The sequence below is a fragment of the Felis catus genome, chromosome C1 (genome assembly GCF_018350175.1).
Source record: "Felis catus isolate Fca126 chromosome C1, F.catus_Fca126_mat1.0, whole genome shotgun sequence".
In the NCBI taxonomy this organism is placed as follows: domain Eukaryota; kingdom Metazoa; phylum Chordata; class Mammalia; order Carnivora; family Felidae; genus Felis; species Felis catus.
The window spans coordinates 106,209,936-106,233,574 of NC_058375.1; the positions used below are offsets into that span (position 1 = coordinate 106,209,936).

The 23,639-nt window shown below is 42.3% G+C and overlaps 1 protein-coding gene across 2 annotated transcripts in view; it reads left to right on the forward strand.

Moving 5' to 3' along the window:
- Window positions 1-22,268, forward strand: part of SNX27 (sorting nexin 27) — a 69,814-nt gene extending 47,546 nt beyond the window's left edge. Inside the window, exons 5-13 of one of the 2 annotated variants that reach the window (XR_006583045.1) lie at window positions 630-734; window positions 4,366-4,444; window positions 6,017-6,180; window positions 8,795-8,884; window positions 16,539-16,688; window positions 16,989-17,117; window positions 17,477-17,536; window positions 17,640-18,040; window positions 18,413-22,268. Coding sequence is in view for 1 of the 2 variants with exons in the window: in XM_023259168.2 (XP_023114936.1) it covers window positions 630-734; window positions 4,366-4,444; window positions 6,017-6,180; window positions 8,795-8,884; window positions 16,539-16,688; window positions 16,989-17,117; window positions 17,477-17,536; window positions 18,413-18,460 (825 nt within the window). In the remaining variant the exon portion in view is untranslated. The remainder of the gene's footprint in view (window positions 1-629; window positions 735-4,365; window positions 4,445-6,016; window positions 6,181-8,794; window positions 8,885-16,538; window positions 16,689-16,988; window positions 17,118-17,476; window positions 17,537-17,639; window positions 18,041-18,412) is intronic. The other variant, XM_023259168.2, reaches the window with a different exon arrangement.
- Window positions 22,269-23,639: the final 1,371 nt, after the last annotated feature.

The window sequence follows — 23,639 nt, forward strand, 5'->3', positions numbered from 1 at the left end:
TTTTTGTCAAAACTACTGCTTCCAGTTGTTTTCTTTTCTCAATGGTGAGTTCTGAATGTTTGGAAGTAGGCCAAAAATGTCATCTGTATTTGACCTAGACTGCCTCACACAAGTGTTCCATTTTGAAATGTGGACACACTGGCTTTAACATGTTTCTTTCCTCCCTGTTCATCTTAAAGGTTAACTTTTGCTGCAGCCTGAAGTCAGGTTTCTGACTTGTAAAATGTATTGACTTTAAGGTGTCTTTTTCCCCTTTTCGTTGGAACTTAACTTTCTATCACATGTTTATTTTATTTTATTTTATTTTTTTATTTAAAAAAAATTTTTTTTTCAACGTTTATTTATTTTTGGGACAGAGAGAGACAGAGCATGAACGGGGGAGGGGCAGAGAGAGAGGGAGACACAGAATCGGAAACAGGCTCCAGGCTCTGAGCCATCAGTCCAGAGCCTGACGCGGGGCTCGAACTCACGGACCGTGAGATCATGACCTGGCTGAAGTCGGACACTTAACCGACTGCGCACCCAGGCGCCCCTCTATCACATGTTTAGATTGTTGCTTAGTCAGCATATTATAAGGAGAGTGAGGATATGCTGAGTTACAAATTATGTCTCTGTGTCTTTTCCCACAGAACTACAATGGTGTGTCCGACGTAGAACTGAGAGTAGCATTACCAGATGGAACAACAGTTACAGTCAGGGTTAAAAAGAACAGTACCACAGACCAAGTGTATCAGGTAAATTAAACTTGAACAAGTAGACTCAACATTGGATGGTATGAAGCTAAGGAGGATGGATGAAATGAGTTAATGAAATGAGTTAATAAAGTGCTTGGGCTATCTGGCACATAATAAATTTATTAAATGTGAGCTACTACTATTGATATTGTTATTAATGTGAAAGTACTTTGCCCTCCTTTAAAGAAAAGTACAGTATGTATCCTGGGTCGTAGTGGTTGTAATTAGCGCCCCCCCTTCTTTTCTTTTCTTTTTTTTTTTTTTTAAGTTTATTTATTTATTTTGAGAGATAGTGCCAGTGGGGGAAGGGCAGAGAGAGAATCTCTAGAACTCGGCGCTCTCAACACAGAGCCTGACACAGGGCTCAAACTCATGAACTGTGAGATCATCATGACCTGAGCCTAAGTCAAGAGTTAGATGCTTAACTAACTGAGACACTCAGGTGCCCCAACCCTGCTTCTTTTTAATTGTAGAAAACTTTAATATAAACAGAGCAGTACAGTGGACCTCCATTTACGCATCATTCATATTTAATAACCATCAAGATTTTGCCACATTTGCATTATACGTGTATCTTTTTTTTCTTTTCCTTTGTTTAAATGTTTTATTTTTTTTAAAGTTTATTTAGAGAGAGCTAGCATGCACAAGTGGGGGAGGGGCAAAGAGAGAGGGGTAGAGAGAGAATCCCAAGCAGGCTCTGCACTGTCAGCATGGAGCCCAGTGCAGGGCTTGAACCCACAAACCCACGATCATGACCTGAGCTGAAATCAAGAGTCAGGATGCTTACCTGACTGAGCGACCCAGGTGCCCCTGTTTAAATATGTTAAAGCAAATTCCATTTTATTGGGCCTATATAGATTTCAGTATAAATTTCTAAAAAATAAAGGCATTCTTTTTACATAAACACAAAAGCCATTATCAGACCTAAAAAGTTAACAGTATTTCCTTGGCATTAACTAATAACAAATCCGTAGTCCAATATTTCCAGCTGTCTAAAAATGATTTTTTATTGTTTGTTAAAATCTGGATCTAAACAAGGTTTGTTTTTTATCTTTGTTTTTAATGTTTATTTTTGAGAGAGAGAGAGAACACGAGAAGGGGAGGGACAGAGAGAGAGGGAGACAGAGGATCTGGAGCAGGCTCCAGGCTCCGTGCTGACAGCAGAGAGCCCAGTGTGGGGCTCGAAGCCACGAGCCATGAGATCATGCATGACCTGAGCCGAAGTTGGACGTTTAGCTGACTAAGCCGCCCAGTCGCCCCAGTTTTTATGTTTGTTTGAATATAAGCAGCTTCCCTTCCCTTCCCCACCTTTTTATTTAGATGTTATTAGTTTGTTGCAGAAGTTGGGTCTGTGTTCTGCAGTGTCCCACATTCTGAATTTATCTATTTATTTTTATGTGTGTCATTTAATATGTCCATCTCCTTACATTCTGCATGAATGGAAGTTTTGTCTAGAGAGCTCAAGTAGGTTCAGCTTTTTTATAAGAATACTTCCTAACTGGTGAGATACATCTTTCCTATTGCTTTCAGGAGGTACACAGTATCTGTCTGGTTGTCCCATTTTTAGTGATACTGAGATTAATCGGTGCATTTATTTAGATGGTGATAACCTGGGCTCTCTATTGTAAAATTCCCCATTGGCCTGTAATCAGATGAGTGTATACACTGATGATTGTTGCCTTAACCAGTAATTTCATTAATTCTGTCATTTCTTCATATTTGTTAGGTAGAATTTTTCTATACAGAACTTTTCCTTACCAACTAAGGCTATGTATGTAGTTATCCTAAAATATAGTTTGTAGGAAAGAGAGGATAAATATTTAATTTTTTTAATTGCCAGTTTTCAGAGTGTAATGTTGGCATTGGAGTGTGATGTTGGTGATTCCAATGATATCCAATGAGATATTTTTATTTTATTTTATTTTATTTTACTTTTATTTTATGTTATTTTTATTTTATTTTAGTATTTGTGGGTTTTAGACATTCAGTATTATTTAATCAATCATGTGTATCATCTTTGATGCTCAGATTGTTTCATCTCTGGCCAGTGGAAGCTCCTTCATATCTGCTCCTGTATTCTTCTAATGCAACTTACTTGTTTATGATAGCATCCTTGCTTTTTGGTACAACAAGGTGTTCTGGCCTCATCTTTGTGTATTTCCTATCCTAGATCTATAATCAGCCACTTCCCTCAAGGAGTCCTGGTTTCTTTCAGTGAGAAATTACATTTAAAGATCATGATCTGGGTGCTAGATATAATCATTGCTTTTAGGCCTAGGACTTTTTGTCTTTAATCCTGATGTGATCAAGATTTTCAGGGAGACTAACAGGTTTCTGGATATTAATGTTTATTGTTCCTTTGTAGCAAACAAAAATGTGTTCCCCATACATTTACTCATGTACTGTATACCATGGCAAAGGGTATGTGCAGAATTCAAGGTATTTCTGAAATTATACAAGGGTGAAGTGATTGCAAGGAAAATGTTAATTTTACAAGTTGCTGATGTTTTTGTTTTGTATTCTTTGTTTCTCCCTCTCGCCCCCAAATTGTCTCTAGCAAGGCCTTTTGGTGAGGAGCAGCACTTTTCTCCTCATCCGCTTACTGAGACTTGTAGCTATAAACCATTTTCCAACCCCAGAGAGCATTTCAGTTTCCATTCACTGCAGTAAAGAATGGTAACTTAGAACGTTGATAGTGTCATCAGGGATGAGAATGAGAATGGTATAATTATACTTGGTCTACTGAGCCACTGACATTCCACAATTGTATTTTGTTCAATTAATACCTTATTTATATTGGGATTGATGTTGAAAAGAAATTGTGGTACTATTTTGTGTTTTTTGAGTTTTGTTGATATTTGTAATTTTAGTTTTATTTGTACATGGAGTCTTTCAATTGCTTTTTGTCATATTAGCTCCTAGAGAGGAGGACTGATACTTGTTTAATATGTCTCTGTTGTCACAACATTTTGCTGTTTTCATGTGGATATCGATGATAGTAATTCTTAGGAAATGGAGATCCTCAGCCTGAGGCATGGATCATCCAAAAAATAAATAAGAACAATTTGTGAAGCATGAACAAAATTGACAAACTCTTTTCGGCTCAAGAACCAAAGATAAAGATTTTGCATGTTAACAGCCTGTATGAAATGTAGGTTGAATGAAAATAAGTAAATAAACAAACAAATAAATAAATATAAATGTAGGTTATATGTATGAGACTGGATATTTAAGAATTTATTTTCTTCTTAAAGTCTGTTCTTGTGAAGCACATTACTTGTAAGTGCTGTTAAAAAAGACTTTTGTGGGATGAAATCATATTTCAGAGAAAGAAGATGATATTTAAGGATAGCTTATTAGCTTGAATTGGACATGGAAACTCATATTTAGAGATTATATCTATTTCGGTCAAATATAGGTATTTTCCCCCTTTTATGTCATACATATGTATGCATGAGTGTGTGCACACATACATACAAAAAGAAAAGGTATAGACCATGAATTTAGTTCATGTGAAGCCGAGATGGCAAAACTCCTCCCTTCTCCCCCCTGCACATGCACATACCTGTCTTTTCCCATAGCTTGTCTGATTTAGTTACCCTGAAACCAATCTATCCTGTTTACCCTATAGGCTATTGCAGCAAAGGTTGGCATGGACAGTACAACGGTGAATTACTTTGCCTTATTTGAAGTGATCAATCATTCCTTTGGTAAGTGTCAGTCGGCTAATACTGAGTTTTGTTTGTGAGTATTTTATTCTAATACTATCAGACTGAAGCTCCTGGAAGCCGTCAGATTGAAACTATTTGCTTAGAGAAGAAGAGCTTGAAGGCAAGGGGAGATCACACTCATTAGGACTGTCTCCCACAAGCAGACCAGGCAAACCTTATTACGCCCAAGTCAGAAAGGTGTCTGATCACTGATGATCCTTTTTCCTCTTTTGTAAGTATAACTTACTTATACCTAGCACTGAAACAGATACTTCATGAACTTATTTTAAATCAGGGGTTCAAAAGTAATATATTCCAATGAAATAGCCAAAAAGAGGGGTGTTCTATCTAGCCACAACTTATTTTGGTGTACTTTATGCTTTTTGTAGATAGTTAAGAATAGCTTTTTATTTTCAGGAGTCAGAAAAAGATACATTACTTAAAAGTCTTTGCGTTGATGCATATATTTAAGTTTCCATATAAATATACATTCTCTTTCTAGGAAATTTTATTGCATGTTGGCAGGAAGTTTCTCATATGTTATTTTATAAAAGCTAGAGATAGTGGCCACATTGGTTGCATTGAGATCACAAAAGGGAGGAAGTCTGAGTGCTTGCTATGAATGACATAGATTTCCTATAGTTTATGGGTCTTTTCCACATCACATATACATGGGGCTAAGGCCAGAAACGATAGATAATATTGATTGATCAGACCTTGCCATCCCTGGTCAAGATAAAACAAGGTTGATTCTCCGTGAAGCAGCCATCTTTTTATTGTTTTTCATCTTCCCAACTCCCTATGGTCTAACTAGGCAGATATAAATGTTACAAAGGATTGCTAGGGAACCGGGCACTTGGATTCTAATCTTATCCTTTTTTTCTAAGCTTTAGTTAAGAAATAAAATGGGAAATATTAAATCTGTTTTTTGCAGTGTTACAAAGTCAAGTAAGCATCAAAAGAAGAAAAAACTCTGAGCCTTTCTTAAGAAAAGCAATATAGAAATTAAATGTGGTAGTGTTTTATCCTGCCTGTGCATTGTTAGGAAGAGGAAGAAACCTTACTCAGAAGACATTTTTCACTTTGATGAATGTCTTAGAGTTGGGGATGGGGATTGGGGAGAGCCTTTCAGCTCTTAACAAACAAGGGAATTGCCACATGAGAGACTCTGATTGCTCCATAGCTGGGTAAGAGGAGAGGCTTGCTTTAAAGATGTTCAGTGGACATCACTGTAACTTACCAGATAATAGATAAGATATTTTAATTGACTTTGGAATAGATGCTGTCTGCCCATCTGCATGTTAACTGAAGGATGTGTCATACAGGTGATAGATTTCGGTCAGTTTAAGACTCAACTGGCCATAGTCATAGTTAGAAGGGATACGTTTAGGTAGAGAAATGGTTATTTTGTGGTCCCATATCAGGCTGCTTGATGGATCTAACCTGATGTTCTGGTTAAGGATAGCCTGCCATTCTTAGTCTGCTTTACACAGTTTATGCTAGGGAAATTCTTTATATATCTTTAATCTTCTAGCTTTCTTCCTTTTTTTTTTTTTTTTGTCTTTTCTTCAGTACGTAAGCTGGCACCTAATGAATTTCCTCATAAACTCTACGTCCAGAATTACACATCAGCTGTGCCAGGCACCTGCCTGACCATTCGAAAGTGGCTTTTTACGACAGAAGAAGAAATCCTCTTAAATGACAATGACCTTGCTGTTACCTACTTTTTTCATCAGGTGGGTGAATTGATCTTCCTGGAAAGGCCTGATTGCTTTTTATGCTTGTATGTAGTGAGTTATTTGCCAATTCAATGTGAATCCTTGGACAAGCTGCTTTGCCTCCTGGATCTTAGTTAAGTTACATTTTTAAAATGTTCTATCCCGGGGTGCCTGGTTGGCTCAGTCTGTAGTATAGCATGTGACTCTTGATCTTGGGATTGTGAGTTCAAGCCCCACATTGTGTGTAGAGATTACTTAAAAAATAAAATCTTTAAAAAATAAAAAAGAATCAAATAAAATATTCTAACCCATTTAACAAAAGATAAATAAATTTAAGAAGTAAAGATGTGCTGGAGTTAAGAATAAATTTATTACTGGGGCGCCTGGGTGGTTCAGTCGGTTGGGCCTCCGACTTCGACTCAGGTCATGATCTCAGTGTTCGTGAGTTTGAGCCCCACGTTGGGCTCTGTGCTGGCAGCTCAGAGCCTGGAGCCTGCTTCACATTCTCTCTCTCTCTCTCTCTCTCTCTCTCTTTCTCTCTCTCTCTCTCTCTCTCTCTCTCTGCCCCTCCCCTCCCAAAATAAAGTAAAACATAAAAATTTTTTTTAAAAAGAATAAATTTATTACTGTTTTTTTAAACAACAGGAAATTAGCATATGGCTATATACCTCTGTGCTGACAGCTCAGAGCCTGCAGCCTGCTTCGCGTTCTGTGTCTCCCTCTGTCTCTGGCCTTCCCCCACTCATGCTCTGTCTTTCTCTGACTCTCAAAAAATAAACGTTAAAAAAAACACCGTTTTTAAAAAGTAACCAGGTTTGTTAAAAAATTTTTTTTCATCAAAATTATACATACATAAAGTTTAAAGCATCAAATAGTTCTACATAGGTTATTGTGAAAAATACTAGTTACCCTGTTTGTCTTCATCTCCCCCTCCCTTAGGCAACCATTTTCACCTCCTTTAGCTTTTGTTTGTTATTGTTGGTTTTGTTTTATATTTACTCCCATTTCTCTGTTATAACTTGATTATATTGCTCCTACTTGATTTTTTAATCAAGCAGTATCTCTTGATTTCCTAGTATAGAAGATGAGACTCTAGATACGTTTCCTCCCCCATTCCCGCTACATACCATACCCATACCCATACTCAAGCATAGGTGACAGAGGTAGAAGTTGAACTAGTCTTTTGACTTTAACTCTAAACTCACTGTGTTTTTTATTTTTATTTTTTATTTTTTATTTGAGAGAGAGAGAGTGGGAACAGGGGAGAGGGGTGGGGTGCGGGGGGAGAGAGAGAGAACCCCAAGCAGGCTCCATGCTCAGCACAGAGCCTGACACGGAGCATGATCCCACAACCCCCAGGATCATGACCTTAGCCAAATAGAGAGTCAGACGCTCAACTGACTGAGCCACCAGGCACCCTGAACTCACTGTGTTATGCAAATAGTTTCCCTTAAATATAGGGATAGATTTCTACCTTAAGGAAATTAGCAGCCTTCTGGTAAAGATTCAAGCGGGTCCCTGCCTGGTGCCTGCAAAAGTTGTCCTTGTAGTAAAACACTGAGGTTAGATTCCGAGTGCCCTGGACAAATGATTGTGTTTGTTCTTTTCCTTCCTTTTTTTTTTTCTTCCAAAGATGAGTTTTCCCTTCTATTGGATTTTAAAAGCTTTTCTTGGGGTAGAGTGAAGTTGGGAAGGGGATGCATGTTTCGTATAGCTGAGCCAGGAGTAGTTTAGAATTAGCGTATTATATCTAGGTACCTTCGTGCCTGTATCAAGTCCTGTTGGGGACTTTTGTCTGCGTGGGGTCTCAGATTTATTACTTCCTCTCTTCCAGTTGCTACCACCCTAGTTTACAGTCTTGTTTCACTTCATGCTTAAAGCACTATAACGTTGTCATTCTCCCTTATTTCATTCTCTCCTTAGCTTGATTCATTTGGCACTCATACACAAATCAATCTTTCTTTTAAAAATAACACACATTTTTATTGCTTATTTTAGCTCCAGTAGTCTTAGTGCTGCTGTCCTTAAGTTTAAATTCCTGTCCCTGTTCTCTGGGATCCTTCATAATCTGTTAACCTACCCATCCAGCATTATCATTTGTTGTCCCCTGACACATACCCTTTATTTAAATCAGACAGATCTGTCTCCTGAATGTATTTAAGCTCAAACACATTCCTGACTTCTGTTTGTAGTTTATTCTGTCCGCCTAACCTTTGGAGTCCAATCAAGGCTTTCCTGATAACTACAATTAGCAAAAAGCTCTGCTATCCTGACTACATGTATCACTTACTATCGTACATCTTTGCTACCTCATTGTTACCTTTAACAATTATGGACTATCTTTCAGTGTTCTCTCATCTTTACACTGTATAAATTAAGTGGAATTTAAATCTCTTAACATGAGAAACAAGATCCCTCCTGTGCCTAGAACGGTTCTTGAGCACATACTGGGCACTCTTTAAGTGCTGCTTATTCTAATAAATATATCCACGTGGCAGAGTTCACTGGTGGTGATTATGATGGTCCAAATGGGTAAAAATTATTCTGAAATGAATATGTATCTCTTTTGTCAAGAATGTGCTTGATAATGACTTTGATATTCCTTTCTTCCCTGCCCTTGTTTTGGTGACAGGCCGTTGATGATGTGAAAAAAGGTTATATCAAAGCAGAGGAAAAGTCCTACCAGTTACAGAAGCTGTATGAACAAAGGAAAATGGTCATGGTAAGTTTATGTCCCCATAATCTCCTTATATCTCTTAAACCTGTTGTTCCAGTTATTTCTGAGAGATAATACAACTGGTCAGTGGCTTAATTGATTTAAAAAAAAAAAAAGGAGGGGATATAGATGTAACATACCCATTATGTTCCTCCATTAGCACATGAGAAGATATGTTGCTATATATGTGTATATAGCTTTATTAGTAGTAATAACTGAGTATTATTTTTTGATAGAAAGTTCTAAAACAAAAGATGTACAAAACATTTCATACATATCAATTCTCTAAGAGTTGATATTTAGATTTTTAACATTAGAAATTGTTTTATTTGTGATTTAGCAATTGCAAAATTGTCTTTACAACTTCCTTCTCTACAGTTGCTTAAAATGCTCAGTAGTGTCTTTGGTCAGTGTGATATGTGTGCTGTTTGATTTGATAGATGCTACTAGCATCATGTGGCTATTTAAGTTTAATTTTAAACTCATTTAAATTAAATAAAATTTAAAATCCAGTTCCTCAGATGTGCCAGCCTCATTTCAAGTGTTGAGTAAGTACCTACCATATCGGGACAGCTCAGATACAGAACATTTTCATCATCACAGAGTGCTGAGGGGGTGCTGCCTATAGTAGTACCTAAATTTTTTGTTTTTGTTTTCCCCCCAGTAAATGTTTTAAAATTAGTTTTCAGGAGCACCTGAGTGGCTTAGTTGGTTAAGTATCCACCTCTTGATTTCGGCTTAGGTCATGATCTCACTGTTCATGAGTTTGAGCCCCATGTGGAGCTCCACACTGGCAGTGCAGAGCCTGCTTGGGGTTCTCTCTCTCCCTCTCTCTCTGGCCCTCCCTCACTCATGTGTGCTCTCTCCCTCTCTTAAAATAAATAAATAAACTTAAAAAATAAAATAAAATAATTTTTCAATTTGCACCTGCCATAAATACAGGGATGGAAATTGTCAGAAAAAATTTTGTAAGGGACGCTCTGCTTACAAAAACTTTCACTCATAGCATTTTAAATTTTCTTTCTTTGCAAATTCACATATAGTTGAAACTTTTCCAATTATAATTTTTCATGGTTTCTCACAAGACAATTACTGTATTCGTGATGATTCTGATAGGTCACTTGAATTTCTTTTGTACCCTCTCTGTGTGCATTTTTTATGAGGGAACATTCTCTGTCTAAATTAATTGCGTTGGAATAAGAATGCAAACAAGTCAGCCATTGAACTCAGCCCCTAATCTTATGTCTAGATAGTTATTTTATCACTTATATGACAAAAAGTAATAAATCTGTTTGCCTTAGAAAACTGCCAGAGATGAGGGAACCATTTATCAGTGTTCTGCATCCCAGCAGGCTAGAATAGACACAAAAATCTTTTAAATAGAATTAGGTCTTGGCAGAATTTTGGTAAAGGCAATTTTACTATGTGAGAAACAGGCTTTTAAAACTCGATTTCCACCTGTTCTTAAAGATTATGGCATTGTCTTCTGTATATTAATGCATGATTCTGATCAGCACTTCTGCATCTTTTTAACGAAAAGGACCAAATACCGAAGGATCATCAGCCTCTGAAATATTTCTTTGCCTTTGCCAAAGGCGGCAAATCAAAGTAATTTCATAAGGGCTACTGATAATGACAGTATGGGATATATATTGTTTCTTTTATCAGTATGGGATATATATTGTTTCTTTGTACATATAGTACTTCAAACACAGTAACTTCCATGTATGTATCCAACTAAAAATATTTGTTGAGTACTGAGTGTGTGCCAGGCACAGTACAAAGTGCTAAAAAAATATATAAGTAGATTTGGGTTGTTCTGTGGCAATATATAGAAAATCTGAATTTAACAAGCATGGTAATCTATTACAAAATTACTTTTAGACTCAAGTTTGTATCTTGTTATCACTCAATTAAGAACTGAGTACAGTGGATGTTTTCCTTTTGGGTCATTGGAATGAGTATAAGATATGCTTAAACATTAATGGAATTCTATTATCTTAAAAACCTAGTGCCAACAAACAAGTGTGTACTAGCCCCATCATACTGCAATCAGATTTTATAAAGTCCCACCAGAGTTTGAAAAGTTTAAATTGTATTCAATGTATTCAAGTATTAGTGTTCAAAGACATTAGCCTAGCCAGCGGTCATGTTCAGTACATTGAAACTTCCAACTCAGATGGACCCTTCCAAGCCCATACACCTTGACTCCATTATCTGTAGCAACTTAATATGGTTGATAGGCCTAAGATTAGGCCAAATCACTGTTAGTTGCCAAATTACTGGGAGGCCTCCAACAATTCAACAGACTTCTCAGTTTTAGTTTCTTTTCTTTAAAATGAGGATGTTCAGATTGCCAGCTATCAAGTAGAATCTTGACAAAAACTCCCAAAATTCTTAAAACATTCCCAGTGTGATAAAAAAATGGTTTTGTTTTCTACTTATTTACAAAGGTAGATTGAATCTCAAATTTGGATGGTTGAGAATATAATATACAAGAGAGATTTTGTTTCTTTTTCTTTTTTTCTTTTATTTGACTCTCACACAAACAGTAGATGTGTATAACTTATGTTTTTCTTGTATTTAAGTGGCCTGATATTTACCATTGTTAAACTGACAAAAAAATTTCTGTTAGTGTTTCTCAATATAATTTTTTTTATTTTAAAAAATATGTATTTTTAAGAGAGAGAGAGACAGAGACAGAGCACGAGCAGGGGAGGGGCAGAGAGAGAGAGGGAGACACAGAATCCAAAGCAGGCTGCAGGCTCTGAGCTGTTGGCACAGAGCCCAACTTGGGACTCGAACTCCTGGACCATGAGATCATGACTTGAGTGAAGTCAGACGCTTAACTGACTAGCCACCCAGGCGCCCCTCTCAATATGACTTTTAATTAAGATTTCACACAAGGCAATATATGTGAAAGTCCGTGTTTTTCAAAGTGTGGTCCTCACCTCAATTACATGGGAGTCACTTGTGAAACCTACTTAAGATGCAGCTTTCTGGACCCCCACCTCACATTTACTAAGCCAAAATCTTGGGTAGGACCTAGGAATCTTTGTAAAGATTTTTACAGAAGCACCCTGGTGATTTTAAAACTTAAGTTGCTTCAGAATCGCTATTCTAGGGGCTTGCAAGAGTTGGCTCCTGAGGTTCCCTTCAAGCCCTTATTTCAATTTTAGACCTGGTTTGATTCTTAGTAGGTTGCTTGGGAGAACAGAGAGTTCTCTAGAATGGATCTCAACCCACTCAACCTAAAGTATTTATTCTGTTAAGTACTGAGTCTCTGCTTTAATAATTGTCCTGTTTCTATATTTACTTATCTTGCTGAACACTGAACATTTATAAGATGTCCTGTGCTATACTTTTCCTCATCTCTGGCCTAATGTGGGTCCTCATCTAAATGATATGTGGATCAAGGAAGATAGTATAGGATACATATTTAGCCAGTCAAAACTTAATAAGAAAGGAGAATGGACAAGACAATTTTGTGTTTTAAATATATAACTTTAATAAATGTGGTTGAAAACAAAAATTCACTCTTCTTTTAGAAACTTTGGATGGGGGCGCCTGGGTGGCTCAGTTGGTTAAGCCTCCGACTTCAGCTCAGGTCATGATCTCACGGTCTGTGAGTTCGAGCCCCGCGTCGGGCTCTGTGCTGACAGCTCAGAGCCTGGAGCCTGTTTCTGATTCTGTGTCTCCCTCTCTCTCTGCCCTTCCCCCATTCATGCTCTGTCCCTCTCTGTCTCAAAAATAAATAAACGTTAAAAAAAATTTTTTTTAAAAAAAGAAACTTTGGATGTATGTAGAGGGCACCTGTGTAGCTCTTAAGCATCCAACTCTTGGTTTCGGGCTCAGGTCATGATCTCATGGTTTATGAGTTTGAGCCCCACGTCAGACTCTGTGCTGACAGTGTGGAGCCTGCTTAGGATTCTCCTCTGTTCCCTCTCTCTCTCTGCCCCTCCCCTGCTCACACATTCTCTCAAAATAAATAAATAAACTCAAAAAAAAAATAAATAAACAACCTTTGGATGTATATAAAAATTTAAATATTTCTTCTCTTTACACTTTGTGCAAATCTAGGAATGTAGAACTTTGTCTAAAACTGAGAAGTACTGCCTGACCTGAGAATCTTTGAAAAACCTTATATTTCCCAAATGAGACTTTACCTCTGTCTTGTCACCAAATTCCACTCAGGTTATTTTTAGAACTTAATGCTATTTGGAAGTCCTCTGGGGGCACCTGGGTGGCTCAGTTGGTTGAGCGTCTGACTTTGGCTCAGGTCACGATCTCGCGGTTTGTGGGTTCAAGCCCCGTGTCGGGCTCTGTGCTGACGGCTCCGAGCCTGGAGCCTGCTTCAGATTCTGCGGCTCCGTCTCTCTCAGCCCCTCCCCCACTTGTGCTCTGTCTCTGTCTATCAAAAATAAATAAAATGTAAAAAAAAAAAAAAGGAAGTCCTCTGAAGGTCTTTTGCTTTCGAGGACTATTACATTCTTGAATATGGAGGGATAATCAGTGTTTTGATTCAAAGGTGAGAGAGAGGGGCACATACTTTGTGCCTGGTACTGTGCCAGGCACAGTATGTGTATTCTCATTTCCTCCTGATAACAACCATGCAGGTGTTATCCCCACTTTACAGAGGAGAAGTAGATTCTGAGAGATCACGATTGCTAAGATCATATTGCTTATCAGAAGTGGAACTAGAAGTTGAACCTGTTTCTGTCTTGCTTCAAAGCATGTGTTCTTTGCTGTCACAGGGAAAAGAAGCTGACAGCAGTGTCCTTTATTTCCAGATGGCAGGGGGAATACCCTAGGCAGAGTAACTTACAGAGTCACAGAGAGTTCAGGGTATGCTGAGCACCAGGCCTCACCTGGTGTCTTTTCCTAATCCCTCCCTTTGTCTGCATGTTTCTCTTTTTAATAAATAAAGTCAAGCTCCCCATTAGGAATAAGGCAGAAATACTTTTTTTAATATTTATTTTTGAGAGAGATATAGAGAGCATGAGTGGGGAGGGACAGGGAGAGAGGGAAGGAGACACAGAATCTGAAGCAGGTTCCAGGCTCTGAGCTGTCAGCCCAGAGCCTGAAGCAGGGCTCGAACTCACGAACTGTGAGATCATGACCTGAGCCAAAGTCAGACGCTTAACCAACTGAACCACCCAGGTGCTCCAGAGATACTTTTAGAGCAGTAGTGATGCCTCTTAAAGAGGAGAACTCTCAGGAAATGTGTTATACATAAGGCTTTTTTGGTAAAGGACGTGAGCAGAACCAGTCTCAAGGCTGCGTGACACCTTCCAGCGTTTGCAGAGGTCCTAAGCACCCTTTTTTTTTTTAAGCAATTTTGAAATCTGTTTTCTTTCTTTTCTTTTTAAATTTTATTTATTTATTTTGAGAGAGAGAGAGAGCCTTACTCAGGGCTCAGTATCACACACTGTGAGGTCATGACCTGAGCGGAAATCAAGAGGCAGACACTTAACCTACTGTGCCACGCAGGCACCTCCCTGAGCCCCTTTGAGCAGTACCTGCTGCTTGTTGAGCCCACAGAAATTTCCCCATGACTGTGTTAGGGGGGCGCCTTGGATTGAGCATTGGCATGCAGGGACTCTTCTCTTTGCCTTTAATATTTTATTGTAGAGAATTTCAAGTATGTAAGGAAGTTGGAAGAATAGTCCCGTTTAGCCCCCCAAGTACCCATTAATCAGTTGCAGCAACCTTCTGCTCTCTACCACTCCTGTTTCATCCGTCTCACTCGCATGAGCTTTTCCCTGGAGAGAAAATAGTTGAGCCTTCTGTCTAGGGATAATGGAGCCTTTAAAATTATTTTTTTAAGCTATCCTTTATTGAATACCTAATTATGTACTAAGTACTGTGCTAAATACTTTAATGGTCACAAGTAACTGTGTGATGTAGGTGCTGTTATTCTTTTCTTTTTATAGAAGAGGAAACTAGAGCTCCTGGGAGTTAGTAATTTGGCTGGAGTGCAAGTGCCTCATCCAAGGTGACAGAGTCAGGAAGTGGTGGAGCCAGGATTCAAGCCCAGGGTGGTCTGGGCCCAGGCTCCTGACCACTCCTCGTACTGCTTCCTGTCTCAACCCCAGAAGAGTTCTATTCTGTGGCACTGCCTGTCCCTGGCCAGAGATATTTTTTGTTCATAGTGCCACTGGCAGGCCCAAGCAGTGGCTACTTTTCTCCCTGGTGCAGGAAGGGTGATGAGATAGGGGGTGGAGGAGTGGGATAGAAGGAAGGAGAACTGAGAAAAGCAAGTCGGTTATTGTGGCACTTCTGAATTGATCCTGTCGCTGTGTTCTTGCTGTCCTTTTATAATGTTTCCCCTTCAAGGTTGCCATTATTTTACCTAAACAGAAATAAGTACAAGGTAGGAAAGGGAGTATGTGGTGTGATTTTTCCCTAGGTCCTTAAGTCCTCCCAGACCATCTCTGGGGCAGTAGTGACCGTCTTTAGTGCCATTCATTGGTACTAGACCGGCCGGTTGCCCAGGGCCCTTTTTGTACCTAGGTCCCTTGGTCTCTTCTTCCTTGGGCAAAAGGTGACCGACCCTCCAATGTGTTCCAGTCTCCCTGCCCATCTAGCTGAAATCAGCTAGGGTGCTGTGCCTCTGTCTTCTCTCCAACACTCCCCACATGTTCCTAGTGTGCCCTGTTGGCCTGTGTGCTGGGCAGCCGAGGGTACAGGGACTCAAGGTTCTTTACTTATTTCCTAGGCAGTCCCTGAGGAGAAACCGGCTCAGAGTCCATGTGTCTTTTTTTTTTTTTTTAATCATCTTTTCCTTATTTCTCTTCTACTCTCCTTCCCACTCATCTTTTACTCTCCCATCTCAACTCAAAATAGTGAGTTGAGTGAAAGAGAGGCCAATCTTCACTGTAGAGGAGAAAGGACAGAGAGCTGAGTTAGAGTCCTCTCTGAATCAGTCTTGTAGCATTGTACCTTTGAGGGTCATATATGCCACTCGATTTTGGTCCACATGATTTTTAAGGAGGCATGTGTACTGGAGATCAGGGGATGGTGGTGCTGATTTGGGGCCTAGTTGGCGATAGAGAAAGGACCAGTGGCCATGAAATTAAACCTAGCTTCTAATCCTGGCTGTGCCACTTACTATTACCTGTGACCTTCAGCAAGTCTCCTGTGACTCTGGGTTTCTGTGAAATGACTGGCTTAAACATGTTATGAGTATGGGATTTGGGGGTAGCTTACTCCTCGTCACTGAGGTTCTTGTAACTTTTGATTTGTGAGGAGACATAAGCTCCCTTTACTCAGTCATGTAGATCGGTTTGATTCCCTTCCTGGATGCTAGTGAAAGGAGGGGCAGCCTAAACAGCCTTGTGAGTTCACCTTTCGACATACGGGTCTTGGTCACAGCACCTCTTCTGGCTTCGTTTGTGTACTTTTTGAGGCAGAGAAAGGAGGTGGGGCTGGAAGTGGAACAAAGAATAGGCTTGGAGTCATGGCCCTTCTTAGAGCTGGTCATGCTGTGAAGACCAGAGTCTTCAGGTTGCTGGGTGAGAGGATTCTCTTTGTTCTTTCTCTGGTGACATCCCAGCAGCTCTTCGTGGTGGTTTAGTTCCATAGTAACCCTGTTACACACACACACACACACACACGCGCGCACAGACACACACACCTTTTTTTTTTTTTTTTTTTCCAGTATCTCAACATGCTGAGGACTTGTGAGGGCTACAATGAAATCATCTTCCCCCACTGCGCCTGTGACTCCAGGAGGAAGGGGCACGTTATCACAGCCATCAGCATCACGCACTTTAAACTGCATGCCTGCACTGAAGAAGGACAGCTGGAGGTGACAGTTCAGCATGGGGCCAGGGCTGGGAGCATTGGGGACACTGCCACTTACCCACTCTGGTTTCGTTCCTGTCAGGAGGGGAGATGAAATCCATACTATGGTGATGGGGCAGGTAAATCAGCATTGGGTCCACAAGGATCCTCACCTTCCTGGCAGCTCACATGGACTCATTCTTCCCTCAGTCTTATTGACATGATGCAGACACTCACTCCCTTGTCTTCTGCTGTCTGGCCCAGAACCATCTCAGCTCAGGTGCCCAGCATTCTCAGACTTAACACTCTGTTCTTGGTCGTTTAGAACCAGGTAATAGCATTTGAATGGGACGAGATGCAGCGATGGGATACGGATGAAGAAGGAATGGCCTTCTGCTTCGAGTATGCACGAGGAGAGAAGAAGCCTCGATGGGTTAAAATCTTCACACCATATGTGAGTGGTAGACCGGAAGCACTCTTGGGAAAGTATATTGGGTTTGATGTTCTCCAGCTGAGCGTGTAAATGGGGAGGGCTGCAGCCATAGCAGTTGTCTTTGAGCCTTAGAGCCCCAGGTTCTTCCTGGCTGTCCTGAGGACAGACTGGGAGTGGCAGCTTCACTTCCCGCCTGACTCACAGCTGCCACTAGGAGGGGCCCCAGACTAGTGAAGGGGTTCTTGTGGTGCTCAGCAAGGTTGGGAAGGTGGGGAGACTGGGGGCAGGGGTTCAGAGGCATGGCCCTGTGGTGCCCGGTGGGTCATAAGAAGTCAGCGTCACTATCTTGTCTTTGTTATGTTTTTTGTTTTGTTTTTCAGTTTAATTATATGCACGAATGCTTCGAGAGGGTGTTCTGTGAGCTCAAGTGGAGAAAAGAGGTAATTCGAAGCAGTCTTGAATTGGCCTTTTCATCTTTTATTGTTTAAAATGATAGGCCTGTGGCCAGATACCCGGGACCCTCACCTCCATCTGTCTTTCTAGGAATACTAGTTAGAGACTGGTTATTCTTCCAGCCTTTGGATGCTGAATAGACTATACGAGAAAAGCCCTGCTTCTTCCTCTGTCTAGAGGGTAGCTGTTGGCTGCAGGCTGTTCCACCTCCTGTGACTTCATGGACCCTCCTCTGCCTGGTTTTTGTTTTTGTTTTTTAATCCAATCACTGCCTATGTTGTTCCTGACCCAGAAGGGCAGCTGTCCCCAGTTTTAGCTGTTCTGACTAGATGACTCCTGACAGAGCCCGTCGGGGCTAACCAGGAATGCATGTGTGTGGGAAGGTTTCCACTATTGCTTTGCTGCTGTCCTTATGCCAGTGCTGGAGAATTCGGAAGATTCTGAATAATTAGCTACTTATTCTCAAAGAAAATGTTTCTGAAGTTCAGAAGGTAAAGTCAAGAACATGAAATTCATATTCTTGGTATAATAGGAAGAACACCGGGCTCTGAGACTCAGACGACGATTCCCTCCCAGCATTTTTTCTCCCTTCAGTGTTGGGCAAATGAGCCTCCCCTAGATCTCCGTTTTCTCATCTTTTCTCATCTGTAAAATGGGAAGGCTGAACCAGATTATTAATAGTTAAGCTCCTCTCTGGGTCTAAAAGGCTATGCTTCCACATGGGAAGTTGTAGCAGAGGTGGAGGCCAGTGAGGTGGAGTCATTCAGCCATGCGTCTGTGTGTCTGTCTGAGGCTGGCCTCCAGAAGGGGAGAGATGCAGATACCTCAGGCTTCCCAGTGACTGTTTTCTGTTTTCCTTTCAGAACATTTTCCGGATGGCGAGGTCACAGCAGAGGGATGTGGCCACCTAGCCTTCCCTCACCCCTCCTCTTCACCCTCATCCTCTCACCCCTTCCGTCTCCTGTGTCAGAGTAACCATTAACACAAAAGAAGAGAAAAAGGAAAAAAGTCATTATGTTCAAAAGCCCTAAACTAAATACTATTAATAATCCCTCTGAGTTTCATGTCTCTGGAATTGAGCTGGTAGAGAACGACAGATTGGTCCGCACCGGGAGCAGCTGAGTTCAGACAGGAAATTAAGCCCAACCACGCGCCAAAGGTGTCTTTATCCTCTCACCTGGGCCTCACACCAACAGACTCTCCTTGTACTATATTTTTAAAACTGGAACTATGAACTCCATCCATTTGCACTGTTCAGACATATATATGTATGTATGTAAAAATTATATATACACAAATTAGCTGCACGTATATACATATATATATTTCTTTTTAAATTTCATATTGATGGCAGTACCTTTTTTAGCTTGTGTTTTTACACACCTTTCACTAGAATTCATGACTTCTCTCTTGCTCTCTTTATTTTGAAACAAACTTTAAAAAGGAAAAAAAAATATTTTACTGGGAAAATACCTCTCCTCATGAAGGACTCGAAAAGTTTACAACCTGCTTGGGTTTTTTCCCCCCTTTTTTGTATTGAGTGAAGATTCTGGCTTATGGGTTGGCATAGAGTCTGAGGAGCAAGGAGCATAGTTTCTTTATCTTCCAAGAAGCTGCTGGGAGGAGACCGAGGTGTATTTCTCAAGGGCAGCAAGACTTGCAGATCTGCAGGGAGAGTCTGAAGACTTGGTGTGGTCCTCGATTCCAAGACAGCTTTCCTGGCCCAGCTCTCTCCCACTCACGGCTTTCTAGCCACACTCCCCATCTCCTTCTTGCTTCCCGAGGGCCCCTTGTGTGCTCTCCACTGACCTAGAATGGAGGGGAGAGGTGGGCTCAGGAGGTTGATGCCACAGGAACCTGAAACATTTCATGGTTGTCATTTCCCATTTCTCCTTCTGAAGCAGGCAGAGTACTAGGGACCAGAGTTAAAGCCAATACCTTTAGGCACAAAGATTGGACTTAGGGGAAAGGAAGGAAGGAATACCCTGTGTACCTAAGCTTTTCCCCACTCCATTCCTGACCAGTAACCATCCATAACCATTACATTCTCTGTGACTTCCTTAAACAGCTGTGTTGGGGAGGAATCTGACAGTGTCCCCAAGGCCTTGGGGAAATTTACTCAGTGGTCTGGGCCAGCCAAACCAGTGCCCATCCAAGCCAGCTGAGGACCCAGGAAGGACCAGTAGGGATATGGTCGGTTTGGGTTGGATCTCAACTTCTAATGAAAAGGAGACTGAAGGAAAGCCTTTCTGTCTCTCAAAGAGTTCCTCGTCTCACCTTGGGATTTTGAGACCCAAGAGCTGCACCCAGGGCCTGGAGGGCCAGGCTTACCAGCTGGCATCTCATGTTGGGATTTTGAGCCCTAAGAGCTGCACCCCAGGGCCTGGGGGGCCGGGCTCACCAGCTGGGGCAACACTCTCAGGCAGGCTCTGTAGATACTGCACTGGGAGCTTGAAGTCAGACTCTGATGCTGCTGAAACACATCCACCAGCCTTCTTTTCTTTTTCCCTTCTCCACTCTCTACACAAAACCTCCACTGGGTGGCGTCTTTGGCTTTGTCTAACTGGGAGGCCACCGTACCAGGTTTAGTCACTCCACTGAGCAGTGGCGGGGTGGTTTGAAGTTCTGTTTTGGTGACTTGATTTTGCAGATCATTGTGAGGCCACTTTTCTTTCTCACTCTGTTACCCTGGCGGCTGCTTGCCCCAGGACAGTTGTCCATCATACAGGACATCTGTCTTCCCTCCCTTTCTCCAAACCCAGTTGGGATCACAGTGCAGAACATAGGAATGCTCAATGTTTAAAGGTGCAGACAGCGATCCCCGATTTGAAAGTTTTGATACAGAATTAGCTTCTTTTGGCTTAAGTGAATTTAATAATGAGCCAGAGGGCCCTAGAAAGGAGATCTGTTTCCCCACTCCAAGACGCCAAAGAGGCTTTTGGTGCCAGCTTTTTCCCACTGCAAACAGCAGCGGCTTGCCCCTGTGCCCTCAGACTGGGAGAGGAATGGACAAATCTGGGAGTCCGTGCAATGTTCCCACTGCTGACCTCTGGGTGTGAGGTGTCAGGTGGGGGGAGGGTGCCCTTGGGTCTGAGGCCCCTTGGAGCGGGTGCCACTCTGTTCCTTTGGCAGAGCACACACTCGGTGCTTTGGAGACTGGGCAAGGGCACCACGCATGGGTGGTTGGCCTGTTGGCAGAATCTGTTTAGAAACAGCCCCTACTGGCTGTACCAGTAAAAGCTGCAGTGAGGACAGGGAAGGAGGGAGCCCCTGGCCAACAGTACCTTTCCCCCTTCCTCCCACAGCAGGCCTCTTGGACCGGCGCGCAGAGGTCACTGTGGCTCCATAGGATCAAGCTCTTTTTTGCATGAAGCAGTGTTAGTGTGACACTCCTCCCCACCCCCCCACCCCCCCCATACCCTTGTTCTGTACTTCCTCTCCCTAATCCCTGCTATGGTTCTCAGTCCTGGGTTCTGCCCAGGGAGCCCTCTGCCCAGTCTTCTTTTGCAGTTTGTCTCTGGAAAATGGAGGGGCTCCCCTCCCCCCCTCCTTTGCCCCAGCAGAGCCTGCAGGGTCTTCCTGATCTGTTGTCCTCCCCTCTACCACTCAGTTTCTATCCTCTGGTAAAAGCTCAGAGTTTTGTATAGATCAGGGAAAAATGCAGGCCCTGAGAAACCTGTCCCTGCAGAAAGGTTCCCTTGGGCCATGCTTTGGGCTCTCTGCTCTTTATATTTTTATTCTACTCTCCATTTTCCTGCCCTCCTCTTGCCCTCTGCCTAAGCTCAGCCCAGCTGTCTGCTGAGGGCAGCTCCTAGGCCTGGCCTGTCTAGTTTTCTCCTGTCGTCACCCAGGCTAGTAGCTTTGGTTATCCCCTTCTAGCTCCAAACCTAGTGCCTGGAGCTGCAGTACAGGGCATTGACAGGAGGGGACACATCTCTCTCCTCTCAGAGTTTGCCCCCTTACAGCCTGGCTCTGAGGAGGCAGTTTTCCTCAAGGGGACTGTATCCTGGCTGACCCAAAGTCTCCAGACCTGGAGGGACTACTGTGCCCCCCTTGTCTCCATCGTGCTTTCTGGCTGGATCCGTTCAGAGACCATTTGGACTGTTGGAGCCCAGCACCCCACTAGATTCCCCTGCCAGAGTCAGTGTGTCCCATTAGCTTCCCTTTGAAGGGGGGTGGGGGAACAGTGTGGCTGGTGCTCGGAGAGAGAAGAGCGACAGCCGCGGAACTCGCGCATTCCAGTCCTACCACCCGCCTGCCTCCCCTCTGCCCCCCAGCGCTGTGCCAGGCTTCACCCCGGGGCGGCAGCTCAGTCCTCAGCAATAATCTTGAGTGTGGGGGTGCTTAGGGTTCTGGGGAAGGGCAGGAGCAAAGAGGGCAGTGCTGTGGGCTGGAGGCACTTGGCCAGCTGCTAAATTAGACCCCGGTTTTATATCATGCCCCCTTTTTAAGCCGGTGAGCTGGGCTTCAGTTTTCCCCAGGCCATGCACACTTTTAATTTATTTGACAAACTCTAATTGTATTTTCACTGCAGTATCTTGTATTTTTTATTTGTGATTTAAGAAATGTGAAGAGAAAATACACAGACACATAATGGCTAACAGTGTTTCTTTCATTCCTTGTTCTACAGCTAACCACTCTAAAATTGTTTGGTAATGTCACTTAGTGTAATTAATTGTAACATATTCTTTTAAATAAATTGATTTATTGATGAAACTAGTCTATGCCTTCCTAGACTACCAATCCTTTGGGTTGTGTGGGAAGGAGTGAAGGAGGGGCCTTTGAGATTGGGGTTAGAAAGATCCATCTGAAGATGGGAAGGAACACCTGGCTGGTCCTCCTATGAGGGCGGGAGATAGAGTCAGGCAGGAAGAGGAGAAGCCGGAAGGCCCTTTGCCTAAAGTTCCATTTCCAGTGACTCCTATGAAAATGCCTTCTCCTCCCTCAGGTGTGTCTGTATTAGTTGTGCCGGCTGGCCCCAGGCCACGGGCAAGGCTTACAGAGCTCGTTGGCCTCTGCCAATAGAGCCCGGCACTGTCCCCAGCCCCAGCCACGTGATGCACTGTTTCATTGTTCAAGTTCGGTAGGAAACTGGGGTCTGGGACCTAATGAGTGCCAGCACAGTGACAGGCACACTGGGTGGTTGTGCCCCTCCTCTGCCCACAGCCCCGACAGGGTAGCCCTGGATGTCGTCTGTTGTTACCAAGGAATCTCAGGTGCTGTGGCCTGTTTGGCCCCCTCCTCTCTGTATATGAGCTCCTAGGCCAAATCTGTTCTCAAAATCTCAGCGTTGGTATTAGGCTGGATATATTTGTAAACCTTTTTATTTTTTATTTTTTTTACCCCTGATTGAAGGGGTTTTTGCTCCTTGATTGAAGACCATGAAAGCAAGGACTAGGTTGACATTTCTTTTTTTTTTTTTTATTTTAAAAAAAATTTTTTAACGTTTTTATTTTTGAGACAGGGAGAGACAGAGCATGAACAGGGGAGGGTCAGAGAGAGGGAGACACAGAATCTGAAACAGGCTCCAGGCTCTGAGCTGTCAGCACAGAGCCCGACGTGGGGCTCGAACTCACGGACCGTGAGATCATGGCCTGAGCCGAAGTCGGCCGCTTAACCGACTGAGCCACCCAGGCACCCCAACATTTCTTTAAAAAAAATTTTTTTTTTCAACGTTTCTTATTTATTTTTGGGACAGAGACAGAGCATGAACGGGGGAGGGGCAGAGAGAGAGGGAGACACAGAATCGGAAACAGGCTCCAGGCTCCGAGCCATCAGCCCAGAGCCCGACGCGGGGCTCGAACCCACGGACCGTGAGATCGTGACCTGGCTGAAGTCGGACGCTTAACCGACTGCGCCACCCAGGCGCCCCAACATTTCTTTTGACAGTCTGGGGAGAGACATTTGTTCTGGGTCTCCTTCACTTGGCCATCAGCATTGAATAATTGGAATCTGTGGAACATGATGATGCAGAATTTGTTTTCTTTAACAAGGAAAGAATCTGTAGAGAAATAGAATTGCGGAGTTGAATTACAGAAGCTTAAGTCCACAAACATTTATTGGCTCCCTGCCACATGCAGGACATCGTGT